We start from the raw sequence: 18,918 nt of genomic DNA on the forward strand, positions 1-18,918 counted from the left end.
CAAGTCTGTTACTTGAAAATACCAGCTTTATGGACTGTCAGTACAGTATGTATTTCTCAGTGAAACAGCATTTAATCTACGATGTCTCACCTTAATTACATAATGTATTTTTCAATAAGATACAACTGTGATGGGGACAATATAAAAGTCCATAAAATCTAATATGAAACAGTTGGGAAATTCTCACTTAAGACTACCTATGGATAACTTGCTTGAATTTATACTTAACGTATGTGTGTCTTTTTGCCTAGTTGCTTACATGAGAACTCATTTAAATTACATGATAGGCAACTACTATTATAGAAGTCACATATACTAGGCTCTAGACACTTTTGCCAAAATTTAAAAATACAATCAAAATAAATCAAGTCAGTGAGTACTGCACAACCCCAAGCCAAAGAAGGCTTAACATCTATTTCAGGGAGACTGCACCTAGATACAGTTACTCTGTGATCTTACCCAACCATGAAAGATTAGATAGCGTGTTGTCAGCATCACATTGGCTTCTTGAGGGGAGTCCTCACAGCAGCATCCTGAAGAAATGCCTACTCCCTGAAGCAGATGTTGATAGTCTCCTGGCAGTTCACCCTTGAGGGAAGACTTGAATCCAAAGGATCCATTGTGGGATGAAGGGAACTATTAGGCTGTGTCTACACTGGCATGAATTTCTGGAAATGCTTAAAATGGAATACTATTCCGTTTTCAGTTTTTCCAGAAAAGGAGCTTCTACATTGGCAGGCTGCTTTTCCGGAAAAGCCCTTTTTCCGGAAAAGCATCTGTGGCCAATGTAGACGCGCTTTTCTGGAAGAGAGCCCCAATCGCCATTTTCGCGATCGGGGCTTTTTTCCAGAAAAGACTACTGGGCTGTCTACACTGGCCCTTTTCCGGAACAGTGTTCCGGAATAAGGACTTATGCCCGAGCGGGAGCAGAGTAGTTTTTTCGGAATAGCAGCTGATTTTGTACAGTAGAGCATCGTTGCTTTTCCGGAAATTCAAGGGCCAGTGTAGACAGCTCACAGCTTATTCCGGAAAAGCGGCTGATTTTCCGGAATAAGTGGCCCAGTGTAGACACAGCCTTACAGTTTCAAACTAATATTAGCTGTTGTTTCCCCTTTAAACACATTAATAAGACTCTGCAATAAAATGAGTATATTTTTCTTCCCCGCCTTCTTATACAGACCCAATAAGTGCAAAATTCAGTAGAGCCATCTTGCAAATTAAATCCACTGATTGCATGTTCTGTCATTTTGGCAGTCTGTCACTTTTTCATATAGCTGAAAACTGAATTCTTTTTATAGAGAAGAACACTAAAGAACGGCACGACTACAGCATGCTACTTTGCAACAATTCACACAGCTGCTTCTTTGCTACTTGCTGAAATTATAGGTAAGAACAGATGACTGAGTTGTAATAGAGAGATCAGCTGAAATAGTTTTCTCCAATCAGTGGAGCTAGGTTAATTTGCACCAGTTGAGAATCTGCCCCCTCTCTTTATTCTCTCCCTGAAATCCAACTGTCCCCTCTCAGTTATTTAGTCCTTCTCCCACTACTCATTCATTCCCATTTACCCTTTGCTCCATCAATTACCACCACTGCCACCTCATGTCCCCAAAAAACAGTAGCAACTTCCAAATTAGTTAATATTTCACTCGCCTCTTTATGTGGCTCTGCTTCTCCTCCTCTGTTGCTGCTTGAGTACAAGACCACCATATGCCTGAATAGCATGAAAAATAGTATCTTCTCAGGCATAAGGGTGGGGATTAGTACCAAAAATCTTCACTCACCCCTCAAGTTTGGGGAGAAGGAGCAGTGCCAGGATTGTCTCTCCAATCCACAGGGAAATCAGTGTTGACAACTCTATTATTACTCTATTATTATTCTTAAGTTCTCTATTTCTGGATTCGAGTGATTGTGAGAATCTCAGTTTTCATCTTTATAAAGCAAATTCCTAACCCTTCTACTTGTGGTGAAAACTTAAAAGGGAATGAATATTGAAAGCTAAGAAGCTTGAAGACAGAGACACAGAACCCAGTGTTTTATTGTTTTAAAGCCAATTGATCAGTTTTCAAAGCCAATCTCATGGGGCCTTTTTAGGCTGTACTCAGGATTTTTGACTGCTTAGGGTGATCAGTCCTGAGAGAGAGGATGCCAGGATCTTCAATCTCCTCTCAGTCAGGCCTTGCAGGTGAGAGGTGCACCAGGATATTCCCCTCCCCTCCCCTCCAAGTAGGCCTGGGGAAGTGGAGCTTTTGCATACGCACACAAAATGTAAATTGGTTTGCAGTTGCAAACATCGTGGCTGCGTCTAGACTGGCAAGTTTTTCCGCAAAAGCAACTGATTTTGCGGAAAAACTTGCCAGCTGTCTACACTGGCCGCTTGAATTTGCGCAAGAACACTGACGATCGAATGTTAGATTGTCAGTGTTCTTGCGCAAATACTATGCTGCTCCCATTCGGGAAAAAGCCCTCTTGTGCAAATGTATTTGTGCAAGAGGGCCAGTGTAGACAGCTAAAAAGTGTTTTGCGCAAAAAAGCCCCGATGGCGAAAATGGCGATTGGGGCTTTCTTGCCCAAAACCATGTCTAGATTGGCATGGACGCTTTTCCGCAAAAAGTGCTTTTGCGCAAAAGCGTCCGTGCCAATCTAGACGCTCTTTTCTGCAAATGCTTTTAACGGAAAAACTTTCCGTTAAAAGCATTTGCGGAAAATCATGCCAGTCTAGACATAGCCCATGTGAATGTGTAAATTAAAATGTAGAATTAATTATCTGTGAACTAAACGGCTCAGGACTGAAATATTTTTGGGAAGATACCGCAGTGGTCCACAAGAACCTGCAGCACCATTGAAAAGTGATAGTCAGAGGCCTGGTGATCCAAAGGCAAAGATGGGGATGTGGGTGCCATCAAAACATCCTCCTATTTAGGGGAGCCCATGGCGGCAAAGCCAGTGACAACGGGGTTTACGTTGCCCAGGGTGATGACCCTACACAGCAGGGTAGCATTGATGGCCTTGACCACCTATAGAAACATAGAATCATAGGGCTGCAAGAGCCTTTGAGTGGTCACAGAGTCAACACCCTTCCCAAAGCAGGACCAACCCCAAATAAACCATCCCAGCCAGGGCTTTGTCGAGGTGGGTTTGACAATCTCTAGGGGTGGAGATTCCACCACCTCCCTAGGGAACCCAGTCCAGTACTTCACCACCCTCCTAATAAAATAGTCAAACCTACACGAGCACGGCCCCAGTGGTTGATCTCCCCAAGACAAACTGGTTCCCGACGGAGCGGTTGCTGTCAAGCATGGTGAGCTACCAAAGTGTGATAGGGACACACTTCTGGAGGGGGATGGTGGGTCTCATATGGGTGTCCTGTCATCTGTGGGCAGGAGTGAGCCACTTGCAGAGCTCCAGGAAGGTGGCCTTCCACATGTGGAAGTTCTGGAGCCACTGCTAGTTGTCCCACTACTGAAGGACAGCGGGGTCCCACCAGTCGGAACTGGTGTCCTGGTGCCAGAAGCAGCATTGCATGGTGTGCAGGGGAGGATGGAAAGGAATGGGGTGCATGAGGAGTGTCAGGGTTTGGGTGAAGAGGTCCTCCAGTCCATGCTGATCATCATCCTCCTGCAGCACCATGCGGGCCGTCTACATGAACTTTGCCATAAGGCACAGCAGGAGGCCCAAGAGCCGGTGGCTGCTTTGCAGCAGCTACAGTTCCATGATGAGAGTGATGTGGCACCCGCAATGGCAACCAGAGCACACGGTGTGAGTTCAATGTCCCTTGAGGGGGTAGTCAGTGGAGAAGAGAAGCATGAGATGTGGCTGTAGAGAGGATCCCCTTTAAGCATGAGTCTCAGCTAGCCTCAGGAAGTGACTGCTCTCCTGACGCTCTCCCTGCAGTCCTTCCGGGGGTGGGGGGAGCTTTAATTGCAATTCAGACGCCAATGAGTGTGGACATGCTATTTTGATATAATTCTACGCTATTTCGATGGTGTCTTGTAGTAAGGATGGCACATAAAAGTCATGTGTGGGTCCTGCAGCTTAGCAGGCCTGGGATGGAAGTTTCCAGCTTAGCATAGTGTGAGACGCTGCAAGCCCAAACAGCAGCTGTGCTTTATCAGCTCTAACCCATGCCTTGAGCTGGGAAATTACTGAGCAGTAAACAAGTTTGACCTCGGTCTCAGCTCATAAGAGTGATAAGAATGGCGTTGAGCCAGGTACATGCACACCCAGTAAACAACTGTAGTATAACTAGTGTAGAAAGTTCTGTGTCCATTGAGTCTCAACAGGGACCAAGACCTCGAAGGGTGTCCTGAATCCCCCTAGCTGGAGCCACATCCACTGCGGCCGGGTGTGAGGTAACCGCAGACCTGAACGGGCTTAAGCATTTACAAGTGCCTGTTACTTTTATATGCATTTCTTTGCCTGTAGTGAGGTATTGTATTATTTTGCAGTAGCTATGTAACCACCTGGCAGTATTAAGCCTGTAATAGTAGTGATGTAGTGAGATTAATAAAAGCAACTATCTATCCCTAATCAACTCTGTATTGAAGCAAATCCACAACCCTGTTGTGCCCTGGCCCTGTGGCTTGACAAAGGGCATGCTATTTCAAAATAATTTCCCACTGTAGGCATGGCCTAAGAGTGAAACAATATACATTTAGCTTTGCTGAATCAAACCCTAATTGGAGAATTATCTGTACAAATGCCCAGTTTATATGTGCATTCATGGTAAATCACACATGCAAATATTAGTACACAATTGTATGCTAATTTTTGCATATGAATTCCCCCTCTCAATATATGTTGCTAGTTGGCCTTCAGTATAAAGGACTAATATAATTTTCTAGGAGCAATATAAAAAATAACCCGGTGGAGTAACACAAAAGACTCATGTGGCCCATAGTTTTGTCTGATTATTCATTTGGGTGGGATCTTAAGTTTGAGGGCACCTGGGCCTTATGCTTTAATATTATAAGGGGCATGGACTCCAACACAGTTTTCAATTCTCTCATCATTTTTAATGGAAAATGCCTCAAGGTGCACATGACTTGTCTATTGTGGTTAATCTTTTCAGGTATGATTAACTACTGCCTTGCTTGAGGATGCAAATTTTGCATTTACTCCACAGACAAACTATATATTAAGTGTAATATAGAATGTGTATGGTGGGAATTATTGTGTGGAAATGTAAGAGCTCAAAATGACAGAGGTAGAGGATCTGCTTGATCTCATTATTACTTGATAAACACCAACATCATGATCAGTGTAGTACAAGGCATACAGAGACCTATCTACTGCTCTTAAGAGTTTACAATATAATCTAATTCATCAGACAGCAAGTCATCCCTGTTAAGTGCCATACTTAAACACATGCTGCATTTAGACTCAAGTCCCACTAAAGTCAATGGAAGGTGATCATAAGCAGGTGCAAAGTTTAGAATGAAGCGTTATGCTAAATAGTGATGGGCTTAAGCACATGCTTACATCTTTTTCTGAATTAGTGACTAAATAGACAAATACTGTTTGGAAACACATAGTAGGGGGTCAGAATAACTGTACTGAGACCTGATCTTCACTAGAAAAGTAAGTTGGCTTTACTATCTCAGTGAGCATGAAAAATCTGCACCTCTGACCAGCATAGGTAAACTTATCTAACCCTGCATATAGATGGTGTATGGTTGATGGAAGACTTCTGTCAACCTAGCTACCGCCTCTTGGGGCGATGATATGTATGTGTTCCATTTTTGGGAAGCAGTGACTGGAAGGACGAGAACCTGTGTCAAGTGATCTAATTACTATGGTTCACTTGATACCAAGGGTATGTCTATTCTGCGGGACAATGTTCATTGCGTAGCTGAACTTGAAATATCTGAATTCAGCTTTTGGCACTGTCTATACCATAGGAAGTCAAAGGAAGAACACTCTTCCTTCCATTTCCCTTACTCCTGTTGATGCTGGTAACCCTCATTTCATGAGGAGTGCCCCTCTCTGTTCAAATTAGCTGTCTGAACTCGACCACTAGTTAGAACCCTGGAAGATCGACAGCAGCACCTTCAATCTTCCTCTGCAGTATAGATGTACCACAAGAGACCCAAAAGACTTTGGTGCATATAGCATGTATTAAATTAGATCTGTATGAATCAAACTATAGCCCAGAATCTCTACAATTAGAAATTCCATGCTTAAATAATAAGAGTATTAGGAGTAGGAATGTATTATGGACTACTTGTCTGGGATGGTGATGGTGAAATGCTCCATTAGAGCAATAGAAAATTTAATGATAAGGTGGATTTCAACTATCCTCATATTGACTGGCCACATTTTATCTCAGGATGGGATGCATATGCAAAGTTTCTACATTCCATTAGATGACTGGGCACATTTTACCTCAGGATGGGCTGAAACTGAGGGTAATCTATCACTTAAATCAGCTTCTGTGCCAGATGACTGGAGGATCACTAATTGGATGCCAATTTTTTAAAAAAGGCTCCAAAAGTGATTCTTGGAATTACAGCCAGTAAGCCTAGCTTCAATATTGAACAGATTAATTGAAATCATAATAAAGAAAAGAATTATCAGACATTAATAAACATGATTTGTTGGGGAATCATCAACATGACTTTTGTAAAGGGAAATCTGCTAGAATTCTTTGAGAGGATCAGAAACATGGGCATGGGTGATCTAGTGAAAAGAGTTGTTGTATCATGCAAGCAAGGCAGTAACAAACTTCAACAGGCCTTTATTTACCAAAGGTGAAACCTCTTTACAAAGCTGCTGCTGTTGCTCCCCACTGTAGCTCTCACTCAGGCCTGGCCCATCTCCTCCCCCCTTCTTCCTGTGCTTCCAGATTCCCAACAGCCAGTGCTCCTCGTTCTAATAATTACAAGCAGCATCTAAAACACCACATTCCCTCCTCTCTTAAGAAGCTCTACCAATTATAAAATAAACGTTGTTTTCTCAATGAGCTGGTCTCTACTCTAATCATCTCATCTGCCATATTCCCAAAGTCACAAGTTACAATCAGACTCCTCAGAGAAGCAACATACTGCACTGTAGTCTCCCCTGGTTTCTACTCACGCTGGCGAAATCTGTAGCGATTAACTACTACATTCACTTTTGGCACAAAAAAGTTCTTTAATGCAATGAGTGTAGTCTCATATTTATCATCTGCAAGGGGGAAAGTGTAAAATATACACTCCCCTTCTGCTCCAAGGCAGTGGATTAGCAGAGCACGCTTTCTTACTTCAGAAATCTCTGTAGCACTGATTGCAAGCAGATAAGTCTCAAACATATGGATCCAAAATGCAGGACAATGTAGCACTTTAAAGACTAACAAGATGGTTTATTAGATGATGAGCTTTCGTGGGCCAGACCCACTCCCTCAGATCAAATAGTGGAAGAAAATAGTCACAACCATATATACCAAAGGATACAATTAAAAAAAATGAACACATATGAAAAGGACAAATTACATTGCAGAACCAGGCAGTAAAAGCAATTGGAGGCTCACCTGGCCTTTGCAGAAAGGGTGCAGGTGGGTTCAGAGGCAGAAGATCCCCATCCTCATCATCAAAGTGTTGTATCATGCAAGCAAGGTAGTAACAAACTTCAACAGGCCTTTATTTACCAAAGGTGAAACCTCTTTACAAAGCTGCTGCTACTCCCCTCTTTAATACTCACTCAGGCCTGGCCCATCTCCTCCCCCCTCCTTCCTGTTTCCTGTGCTTCCAGATTCCCAACAGCCAATGTTCCCAGTTCTAATAATTACAAGCAGCATCTAAAACACCACAAGAGTGTATTTAGAAAACCTTTGACAAGGTCCTTCCCAAAGGCTTTTAAACTAAGATATCAAGGGATAAGAGGGAAGATCTTCAGGAACTGGTTCAAAGACAGTAACGAAAAGGATAGGAATATGTAGTTTTCAGAATGGAGAGAAGTAAATAGTGGTGACCCTTAGTAATCCATCCTGACACCAGTGCTTCTCACATATGCATAATTTTCTGGGGGTAAAAAGGGTATACAGAGAGGTGGCAAAATTTGCAAATGATACAAAATTACTCAAAATAGTCTACTTTGGACTTACCTAAGAAGAGTTACAAAGGGGTCTTGCTATATTAGATGACTAGGCAAGAAAATGGCAGATGAAATTCAGTGCTGATAAATGCGCAGCAGTGCACTTTGTAAAACATAATACCAACTATACATACCAATATCTGCTCAACATGCAGCCGCAGTCAAAAAGGCTAACAGATTATAAAGAAGCATTAAGAAAGGGATAAATAATAAGACAAAAAATTTCACAATGCTCTTGTATAAATCTATGGCTGCACCTTAAATACTATGTGCAGTTTTGGTCAGCCCATCTCAAAATGTATACATCAGAAATGGAAAAGTTAAAAAGAATGGTAAAAAAAATGGTTAAGATTATGGAACAGATTCCATATGAGGCAAGAAGAAAAAGACTGGGATGGTTCAGTTTGCGAAAGGATCAACAAATGCGGGACATGATAGAGGTCCATAAAATCATGAAGGGTATGGAGAAAGTCAATTAGGAATCATTATTTATCCCTTCACACAACACAGGAACTGGAGTCACCTAATGAAATTAACAGGCAGCAGGTTTAAAAAAAAAAAAAACTAACAAAAGAAAGTATTTCTTCAAACAATGTACAGTCAACCTGTGGTACTCGTTGCCAGAAGATGTTCTGAAGGACAAAACTATAACTATTTAAAAAATAATTAGATAAGTTCTTTGAGGATTCAGTACATCAGTGGCTATTAGCCACAATGGTTAGGGATGCAGTCCCATGCTCTGGGCGTTCCTAAGCCTCTGACTGCGAGTTGCTGGGATTCGATGACAGGGCATGGATCACACAACTAGGAATGGATCACTCCGTAATTGCCCTGTTCTATTCATTCCCTGTAAAACGGGTGGGGAACCTTTTTTGAGTCAGGGGCGGCTCACCCATAGAAAAAATCACAAGTGAAACTGGGGGCCATACACAAGTGAAAAGCAAAAAGACAAATAAACCATTACTGACATGGTCCCTAACTGAAAAGGAGAGATTGACTCCAGACATTCACCTTGCACAACAGAGCCTAGGGGAGATTTTGTGTGCTCCAGCCCTACAGTGGGGCAGCGGGGGAACAGGGATGGAGCGCCAGCGTGGACTCCCCAACACTGGGGGTGGAGCCCTGAGCCTTGGGGGCTGGATGCAGGCAAGCCAGGGGCCACATCTAGCCCCCGGGGCTTAGGTTTCCCCCTCTTCCCTCCACCCCCCCTAAAGCCTCTGATATTGGACACTGCTGGAAGACAGGATACTGGGTAGATGGATCATTACTCTGATCCAGTATCACCATTATGTTTTTATGTCAGTTTCAAAATGACTATTTTTGTTTTGTGAACACTTAAATAATAACATGCATAGTTCAGTATTTGATTGAGGCTGCATAAGTATTATTGAACGAAAGCTAATTTTTATAATATTTCAAAGGCTAGTCCCATATACATAACCAATTACAAGTTAAAACCTATTGCCAGCAAGGTTAGATGCTGCACTGTCTGTACAAAAGCTTACAAATGGAAGCACTGCATTTGTAATACACATAGATCTGTATCTGCCCATTATGCAGTGTAAACTAGCGGGCTCTTTCACAGCTGTATAGTGGTTTGGGGAAAACAAAGACTCCTCTTTAAACAACCCGGGCGTGGCCTATGGAAAGTCCAGGCAGAATTGCAATCCTTGCTAATATGTAATGGATACACAGTGCCCCAAAACAGTGCTTGTTTGTGCCAGGGCTGAGCCCTGGCACGTGTAGGCTTGACAGTTCATAGCCTTGGCACCTCTGCATCAATTTTTTTTTGCATCAATTATGAATGTAAAAAAAATTGGTTCAATCCCAGCATCCACTTGAACCCTGGCATCTCTTTCATTGCAAATTAAACACTGTGTAAAGGGAACAGGAAGGTAGGCTGTGGTCTCCAGCTGACCTATACAGTCAGATGACATACAGCTGGGGTTCTCAAACTACAGCCTGTGAGCCAGACCCTTCTGTCTGGTCCCAATTTCCTTCCCAGGGAAGATAATCCTGAGCTCCTTTGCTTCCGTTTCCTCTTCCCTGCAGCCTCAGCTTGCTGTGCTGCCTACCCTGGTGCTCCGGGTAGCATGGTCTGGGGCTGAAGATCAGGAGGGTTAGATGGGGCAGAGAGATCACAGGGCAGTCAGAGAGTGGGAAACAGGGTTAGATTGGGTGTTGGTCCTCCATACAATTTCTGGACTCTGATGTGGCACTCTGGCCACATTTAGCATAGAGGAAGCAGGCTGTAGGCATAGTGTGGTGGCATGCATGCTCTCTCTGTGGGTTGGTTGGGAAAATTTGGGAGGCATTTTACCTACCAGTGTTCTTCCTGGGCTGTGTGTAACCAGCATGATCTAGCTCTTATTTATAATGTTTACAGTAGTGAGTCCTAGGTAATTTCTATTTCGGTCTTTTTTTCCCCTCCATCTCAGAATGTTTTCCTTTTGGGCTAAAAAGTGTGAGCCTAAAGGTGAAGAAAAGAACATGGACATTGTTATTCTTAAATTAAGTTATCTGGGCTAGGATTTGGTACTGTGGTTTTAAATGCAGGTCTTGCTAGCAGTTTTCATGTGGAAACCAAATGATTGAGTTTATTTGTTTATACATTTCACAGATAAATTTGGTCAGCGAGCATTTGTTGGCAAGGTTTGCATGGATCTCAATGAATTTGTTCCAGAATACAAGGAAGACACTGATGAATCTGTTAAGGAGACGGAAAGGTAAAATGATTATATTGATACTATTATCTTTAGAAATTTTGCTTAATAAAAGTGAAAAAGGACAGGAAAGCAAGTCAAGGATTAATCTTATAACTTTTAGATCGAAGTAGTAATTTTTTTTCATCCATTTACAAAAAATCTGATTCTCCTCTCATACCAGTTTTCCACCAAAGCAACAAAATTTGCTTCAGTGGAATTGCTCCTAATTTACAGCAGTGTAAGTGGGAGAAGAATATGGTCCATACAGCGTAATTATACTCACAAATTTACATTTATACTTCTTTTAATAATCTGAAAATGCTGAGTCTTAACATGAAGGACTTGCTACTATAATGGTTTATATAGGCACCAGATTGCTGTATGGAAGCATGGTTATCTGGGAGCCATTTTGTAAATATATTAGTCACTATCATGCAAACATATAATATTTTACTCATATGAACAGTCACACACAGGATCAGGACCATAGAGAAATACATAATAAGGTAGCATATAACAATCTGAATAGTTCATGGAGTGAGTTTGGAATTACCGCATTACTTATGCAGATTATCCCAAATGATTGCCAGTGATATCTTTTCACTACTGCAAACTATCATGCTTTTTTAAATGCAATATGATTGAGGAGAGATTTTTAAAAAGTTTAATTTATTTTATTAGTACTGCACTAATGTTTGTTTTCCCTTGGCTGTTAACCTAGGCTTCCTCAGGACCAACTCCAGTTGTATAGGCCTTAAAGAGAGAGGACCTTTAGTTCTAGTACCTGTTTAAAACATAACAATTTCAAACAGGAATTTACAGAAAATATATCATGGATTTGAGATCCAGTATCTCATGACTGTGGTAATAATGGATATTCTATAGTTTTGGAAAAGAGGAATTCCAGCTCTTGTGGAGAAGATAGCTTTGTCTAGCCTGGAAGATTTGCTTTTGAGACCTGGACTTCAGCCATGAACCATGAGAGAAAACTCTTCCTTTCTGTTAAAGGAAACTTTTTTGCCATATTCAAATATCTTTTTTAAAAAATATTGTCTCTGAGAACTGCTCAGCATTTAGAAATGTTAAAAATAAATTGGTGAGCATACTAAGGTTATGATTGCACAAGAATGAAATAAACGTAGTTTATCACGTAGACCCATAATTTATTACACGGATTCCAGTAAATTACAACTAATTTTTTTTTATATATATAGGAGGTGATATATATTACTTTGCATTTATCTGTAACCAAAGTGTGGAGAGAAAGTAGTAGGTGGACAGGACTGGAGGGAGGGAGGAAATAGGTGGGAAGGTCTCAAGTATAGATTGAAAAAAAAAAAAAAAGCTGTATTTACCCCTGAAACTAGGCAAAACTCTTTGATTTCAGTTTTCAGTGTAAACCATTGAACTGTCAAGGATTTGCAAGAACCTCTGGCCCTGGTGAATAGCTAATGGTCTAGTGCGGGCTAAGGACCTTTCCTTTTCCTACCCACCCATCCACTGGTGGGCCTCCAGGACTCTCACGTACAGGAATGTTAAAATCCTGTCTTCCTGCAGCACCAGCCCTCCAAAATGTGGGGGCAAGGAGGCCAGCTTTAACTCACCTCTAATGTCCTGACCCTGATTTTTTTTTAAATATTTATAGTCACTTCCATTCAAAACAAAAGAGTAGAATGTAACAAGCAAGTTCAAGTTTGTTTATTTTTTTCACTTGTGTAAATATTGAGTACTCTGAAAACCTCCATAAATGCTTCCTGTTAAAAAAAGAAAAAAAGGAAATCAAAGGATACGGCTCCTGGCATTTTAAGTGAATGAAAGATGGGGTGTCTATCACTTTAAACCTCAATATGTTCAGCTACTGTAAATGAAACATAAAATACTGCAATGTGCTAAAAATAGGATTTTAAATAATAGAATAGATTCAGTGCTCTGATTTAAATTCACGTACAGCCGAAATTAAAGTGTCTTTTTAATACTGCTGCTATAGCATATAATTATGCTTTCAGTTGATTTAATATAACATATATTTGGTTTCCAGTGAGAGCACAGAGTAATTACCACATGTCTGGGATTAATTACTACAAATGATAAAACTTCTGCATGTTTAGGGCCGGATTTTCTGCTGGTGAAAATTGGTGTAGTTTCTTATTTCAATGGATCTCTGCTAATTTCTACTAGTTGAGAAATTGGTCCTTACAGCTTCCAACTTTCTACATAAAACGGATTCATGTACAACACAATAATACACTGAAGTAAATATTTTCCCTAAATTTCGTAATTTATAACACAAATAATTTTTTACCCTTCAGGTTTGTTAGAGAACTACTAGAAAAGAAAGTAAGTAAAGTTGCTTTTGTATCAGCAACATAACCCATATTCTGTGTTGTCATATACTTTCCCCCCTGATTGCTGTATGAAATGGCAAAAATTCACTTCTCCTTTGTTTATATTCACTTCTGCATTTCATTTTTTCTATGGAAATAAAATAAAAATTTGGAAAAAAACAATTCAGTTTGAATGAATACAATTGTTAATGCTGCTGATAAATCAATAAGGATAGGTCTTTTACTAGATTTAAATAAATACAAGACAGTGCCTTTAATGGCCAATTTAAGCCTGAGTCTGCACAAACTTGTTTGGAAGCTGTGGCTTTGGGCTGGCAAATGTCAGTGTTGGTTGTTTGGTCAGACCACTGCAGAATATTATACTTTGGAAAATAACCCTTATTTTCTTAAAAGCTGCTCAGCTACCTACGAAGAATAATTCTTTGGTCTTAGGAAGAAATAAGCTAATAAATAATTTCACTGTTTATAAACCATGCTATAAAGAGAAATCTTTGTTTAACTAAAAAAAATAGTTGCCTTTTAAAATAAAGGCCACAGCTTTACACTGCAGTTAATAATACAAAAAAAAACTACTGTGGAAGGTATCAGCACATTGGGTTATGTGTGTAAAAGAGATTCTAAAAATATTCTGCAGATACATTTTATGGCACTGTTGCTATAGTCAAATAATTTTACAGCTTCCGTGCTAACCTTTCTTTCTCTGTGATTTCATTTGTTTGACACTTGGTGCCAAGATTTTCAAACGTGATGTCTAAAGTTTGGCACCCAAATCCATATATAGTTACCAAAATAAGTGACCTGATTTTCCAACTGCAGCTGGGAGGTGAAGGGACTGAAGGCCAAAATGTCTGTCACTCTCTGGTAGTGTCACATGCACAATAAAACAGTGATGGGCTGCAGTGTTGCATGTGAAGGCCATCAGAGAAAGCAGTAGTTGCCTGGCACTTGCCTCAGCGTCCCCTCTGACTGGTATGCTACTCTTTCTGTTCTGTTGACAGTCTTCGACTCAAAAATGCAATGCCTAAATTTAATGGCCAGTTGTAGTTTGTTGAGTATATTTTAAAAGCATGGAGTTTGAGATGCTTAAGACGACTCTAATCTCCTGTAGCTCGTAGGTCACAAATGCTTTCCTTGTTTTATATATCTGGTCATTTAACTAAACTTCCTGGCTATTATCTGGCTCCTACATACAACACCTTCACAGAGTGGAGACACTGAAGGTGTGTCTAGACTACATCCCTCTTTTGACAGACAGATGTAAATTAGACACTTTGAAATTGCAAATGAAGCTGGGATTTGAATTTCCCGCACTTCATTTGCATTGCATGCAATCATCATGGCACTCTTTCGAAAGAGTGCTGTTTTGAAATTGAAACCGCAGTCTAGACCCGGTTCTTTTGAAAATAGAAGGCTTTTTTGAAAGATCCTGTAAACCTCAATTTACCTCGGTTTCAATTTCAAAATAACGCTTTTTTGAAAGAGCGCCATGACACAATTATGCAAATGAAGCACGGGAAATTCAATTTCAATTTTGAAGTGTCTAATTTACATCCCTCTGTCAAAAGAGAGATGTAGTCCAGACACACCCTGGAAGAAGAGGAAGGTGCAGGAAATCCACCCCTACTCTAACCTATATCTTAACTCATCTCTACACTGCAATAAAATACCTGTAAGCATCAAATCCAAGCACCTGGGTCAGCTGATTTGGGCTCTGTAACGAGATTGCACTCCCCTCTCGTGAGTGCTTCATGACCAAGTGCATGTACCCACACACTCTCTCCGTTTATAGAGGCTCTTTGGTGACTCAATCCTTTGGCCAAGTCTTATACAGTCTGCGTGCAAAAATAAAAACCCCTCCCAGGATACCAGTCCAACAGGGACTCTCTTGGTGCCCACTTTAATGTGTCTCAGTTTGTTCCCACTTCCTGGTGGCAACATTTTCACCCTCTTTGAGCCCTCTTGAGTCACTGTAGTCCAATTCTCCCTTTCTGGTATGCCTCAAGATCCAAGCCACTTCCCTCAGGCTGTGTCTACACTGCAGAGTTTTTGCGCAAAAACGTACAGAGCGTCCACACTACAAGCACGTTCTTGTGCAAGAAAAAGTACAGTACATTGTAAGAACACAGGGCTTTTTGCACAAGAGTTATTCCTCTTTCTATGAGGAATAAGCCTTTTTGCGCAAGAGCTCTTGTGCAAAAAGGCATGTGTGGACGAGCAACAGAGGTTTCTTGCACAAGAAACCCCTATGGCTAAAATGGCCATCAGAACTTTCTTGCACAACAGTGTCCACACTGCCATGGATACTCTTGCACAAAAACACATGGCAGTGTAGACGTTCTCTTGCGCAAGAACACTTGTGCAAGAAGTTCTTGCACAAGAAGCCTGCAGTGTAGACGAAGCCCCAGTCGCTTCTGGGGGGTGGGGTTGTGAATATCCAGCCTATGGATCACAGCAGTAGATAGCAGCTGTCTATTGTGTTCATTCTATTGCTGCTCTAACTCCTTGGGCCACCTCCCCATAGCCATGTGCCATCTTTGCTCGTACCTCAGGGCTGTCTTGTTTGCCATGAGTTTTCCACATAGAGCTGTCCACAGCACTGCTACTCTTTGGGTGTCCGTCCTGTCTTCACTACTTAAGCTCTACACAGCAGCAAACTACTGCTTTGTTCTGTAGCTCCTTTTATATGGCCTTCCTGGACCCTGATTGGCTGCTACCCTTCATCTACTCTAGCCTGTTTGGAGGACCTTTCTACTGCCCTTTTTCTAGGGTATGGCATGGCAAGACCACAATGCCTCCAGCAGGGGGCTTCAGGGCCCAGCTCCCCCTCCCCACCACAGGCTCATGCTGCTCAAGTTGCATGACTAGAAATAACAGTGTCGACTTCAGGTTGGGTCTGGAACCAGGGCTCTAAGACCCCATGACCTGAGTCCAAACATCTACACTACTATTTACACAGCCCAATCCTCACAAACCCAAGTGGCCATGCCACCGCATTTTATTGGAGTGTAGACATAAGCTTAGTGCACTATCTGGATTTTAGAAATTAGAGCTAGGAAAAGCCTGTTAAATTACCTAATTCACAACTCACTGGCTAATGCATAGCTGTCCAATTCAAATTTCAGTGATTTCAGGGACGGTTGTATTTGAAAAAAAATCTTTATAGCTTGCTAAAACAAGCCCAATCCTTTTTCATCATCATGTAAACTTGTGGGTCAGTGCACTCTTGGTGATGTTACACAGATTTTTATTTTCAGTCTCAAGTGTGCAATTTGAATATTTCAGTATCAAAGGGTACAGCCTATAGTTTCACCTCGTTTTGGACCTTCCTGCACTGAGGAGTTGCTGAGAAGACTTGGTGACTTAGCGAAGGCTCGTGATATCCATGTGCAGGTAGGATTTGTGAGCGCTCTCTAACTTTTTTCACTGGGAAAAAATCCACAGGCTAGGAAATTTGCATGAGAAGTTATTTCTAAAGCGTCATTGTTTTTCAGATATTACCTGTCATAGCTCAGAGAAACCACACCTGTATTCCCTCTCACACATCAGCAAGGGCACCTGCTCTAGAATCACAGCACATCTGTCACCTGTCTCCGGAGTATACATGCGCCTATCTCTCTCTCACACTCTTCTTTGACTGGGGTTTTACCTGGATGTGCTGATCCCTTCCTAAACTGCATTCCCCAGCAAGTCAGACTGCTTACCTAAGCCTGCTTTGATTTTTCCTCCAGCATAAGTCCCTATTGTGCGAAGGGATTTTGCATAATTTGAGGCAGCGATGGGGATTTGCATTAACTTCCCCCTAGGTATCTTCCAGTAAAACCACTTCATGCATATTGTCCAAGAAGTTCATTCTTGTCTGCCACATCACTGTGGTCCACTGATCACTGAGTCCCTTACATACATACATAATCTTTGCATTTAACACGAGGGACTTCAAAAATATATAAACTTAATTCAGTAAGATCTCCCAAAGATATTGCAGGAAATTGCCATATCTATCATACTGCCCAATTCAGCAAAACTACTTAATCCTCATACTTAATTTTGACCCTGTATTAAATTGCAATGAAATTTTCATGCCCTCCCTACAATTTCTAGCACACAGCATGGGCTAGGGATCATAGCTAGGCCACTGTGTGCTTCGTCTGTGCCGGCTAATGCATAGTCTTTGGGCACCATAACCAGTTGTTTTTTTTAAGGTTTCTGTTCTCTACCTGTTCCAGTCCTGGCCTAGGTGAGATCATCCTGGAGAACTATAACCATTGGCCTCATCTCTGCACGATGCAGATCTCAGCACAGAAAAGAATAAGCCTTTGTATTCAGAGTATCTTATTTTAACATCGTTAAAAAGACAAGTGCATCTTACTGTGTCATTAAGTTGCTGCAATTTAGAATTAAAGTACTTTTTAAAGCTTACAGCTGTGCTAAAGCTGGGAGACAATTTTTTTTTTTTTTGGTTACATAGTCTTAATTACATAGCACATTAAAACTACTCCGCTTTTGGGTAATTTAACATTACAAGAATGGATATTTGGAAACATATATTCCAGAGACAGCACAAAACTGATGAGATTTTCATCCACACCAGAGAAAGTGGGGACAAAGGTGTCCTTTGTGTTGCCCTGAACCTGGGTCTATTCAGGGTTGGTCTGGTACCTCATCTGACAAGTCCAAAGTACTACTTTAATATTTGTCAGGTACCAGTGACCTTCAGGCCATTGTGATATCTGAGATTGCTGTGCTGGGTTACCCCTGCTATACTCCTTTTTCCTGGGCCCAGTCATGTCAGGTTTAGGAAAAGAGGCATGTAGGAGTTGCTACACTAGTGCTGTGCCATCTGAAGATTTCTCCTATAGCAAGAAAGCTTCTGAGGACAGGGCCAACAGGTTTAGAACTGCTTTGTGCTAGTATAGCATCACAAAGTATCCAGTATCAAGTTGTCACACTGTCTGGAATGGCTTATGACCATAAATGCCAACCTCAGGACAGACTGTCAAAAAGGACAGAAACCCCAAACAGTTGCATGTTCTATACTTAGACTTCACCAACCCAGGTGCTAGTGTAAATTATTCCAGCTCTATAGAATAGCAAGGGGTCAAAGATAGTACCCGTGGGCATTCCAATCTATCTTGCCACCCAGGCAAGCTTGATTCTGTGATTGGTGTAAAAATGACTAAGACCACAAAATATTCAGGTTACTCCCAGTGCCAAAGGGCTAGTCACTTTTCCCCAGGTAAATTTTGCATCTTAGATCTCACACCATTAACAAAGCTTGTAGACTATCCTGTAATGAACTAATTAACAATTTAAGAACTAAGCAAAGAAATGAGAGATTTACACGGTTAAATAGAAAACACACACCAATGAGTTAGAATCTTAGATTTTAAACAGGTAATATGAGCTATATGAAGAATGCATGCCCTTTACAGCTGGCCCATACTAAGCAGCATGGGGATCTCTTGCTTACTTTTAGGAATCTGCTCCTCAGATGCGAAGTAGCATAAAGGTCCAGTTTCTCCTTGTCAGGGGCAGTTTCCTCTAATTTTTTCCATCCATGTGCAGGATAAATTTTGTTGTGTGAACTTAGTCATGTGCAGATGTGCACCACCAGTAGAAACACATGCTGCTGGCCGTGGGCACTTTGACAATCATTGGAATCTCTTTTGGGTGGCCATCCAAGCACTCAGCTTATGGGAACACCAGTTAGGGGTTTTCACCCCCTTTTTCCCAGAGTCCAAACTGTAGAACCCAATTCCTCTTCATGTGAGTGAGGAGAGCAATCAACAAATTCTTTGCCA

The 18,918-nt window shown here is 41.4% G+C and overlaps 1 protein-coding gene across 3 annotated transcripts in view; it reads left to right on the forward strand.

Annotated features, from left to right (window-relative positions):
• The window catches only part of GDA (guanine deaminase), a 69,669-nt gene that overhangs the window by 30,486 nt on the left and 20,265 nt on the right, over positions 1 to 18,918 (forward strand). For all 3 annotated transcript variants that reach the window (XM_075931713.1, XM_075931712.1, XM_075931711.1), the window contains exons 4-7: positions 1,299 to 1,386; positions 10,691 to 10,796; positions 13,085 to 13,112; positions 16,403 to 16,510. In XM_075931713.1, coding sequence (XP_075787828.1) covers positions 1,299 to 1,386; positions 10,691 to 10,796; positions 13,085 to 13,112; positions 16,403 to 16,510 — 330 coding nt within the window. The remainder of the gene's footprint in view (positions 1 to 1,298; positions 1,387 to 10,690; positions 10,797 to 13,084; positions 13,113 to 16,402; positions 16,511 to 18,918) is intronic.

The sequence above is a fragment of the Pelodiscus sinensis genome, chromosome 6 (assembly GCF_049634645.1).
Source record: "Pelodiscus sinensis isolate JC-2024 chromosome 6, ASM4963464v1, whole genome shotgun sequence".
Lineage (NCBI taxonomy): Eukaryota > Metazoa > Chordata > Testudines > Trionychidae > Pelodiscus > Pelodiscus sinensis.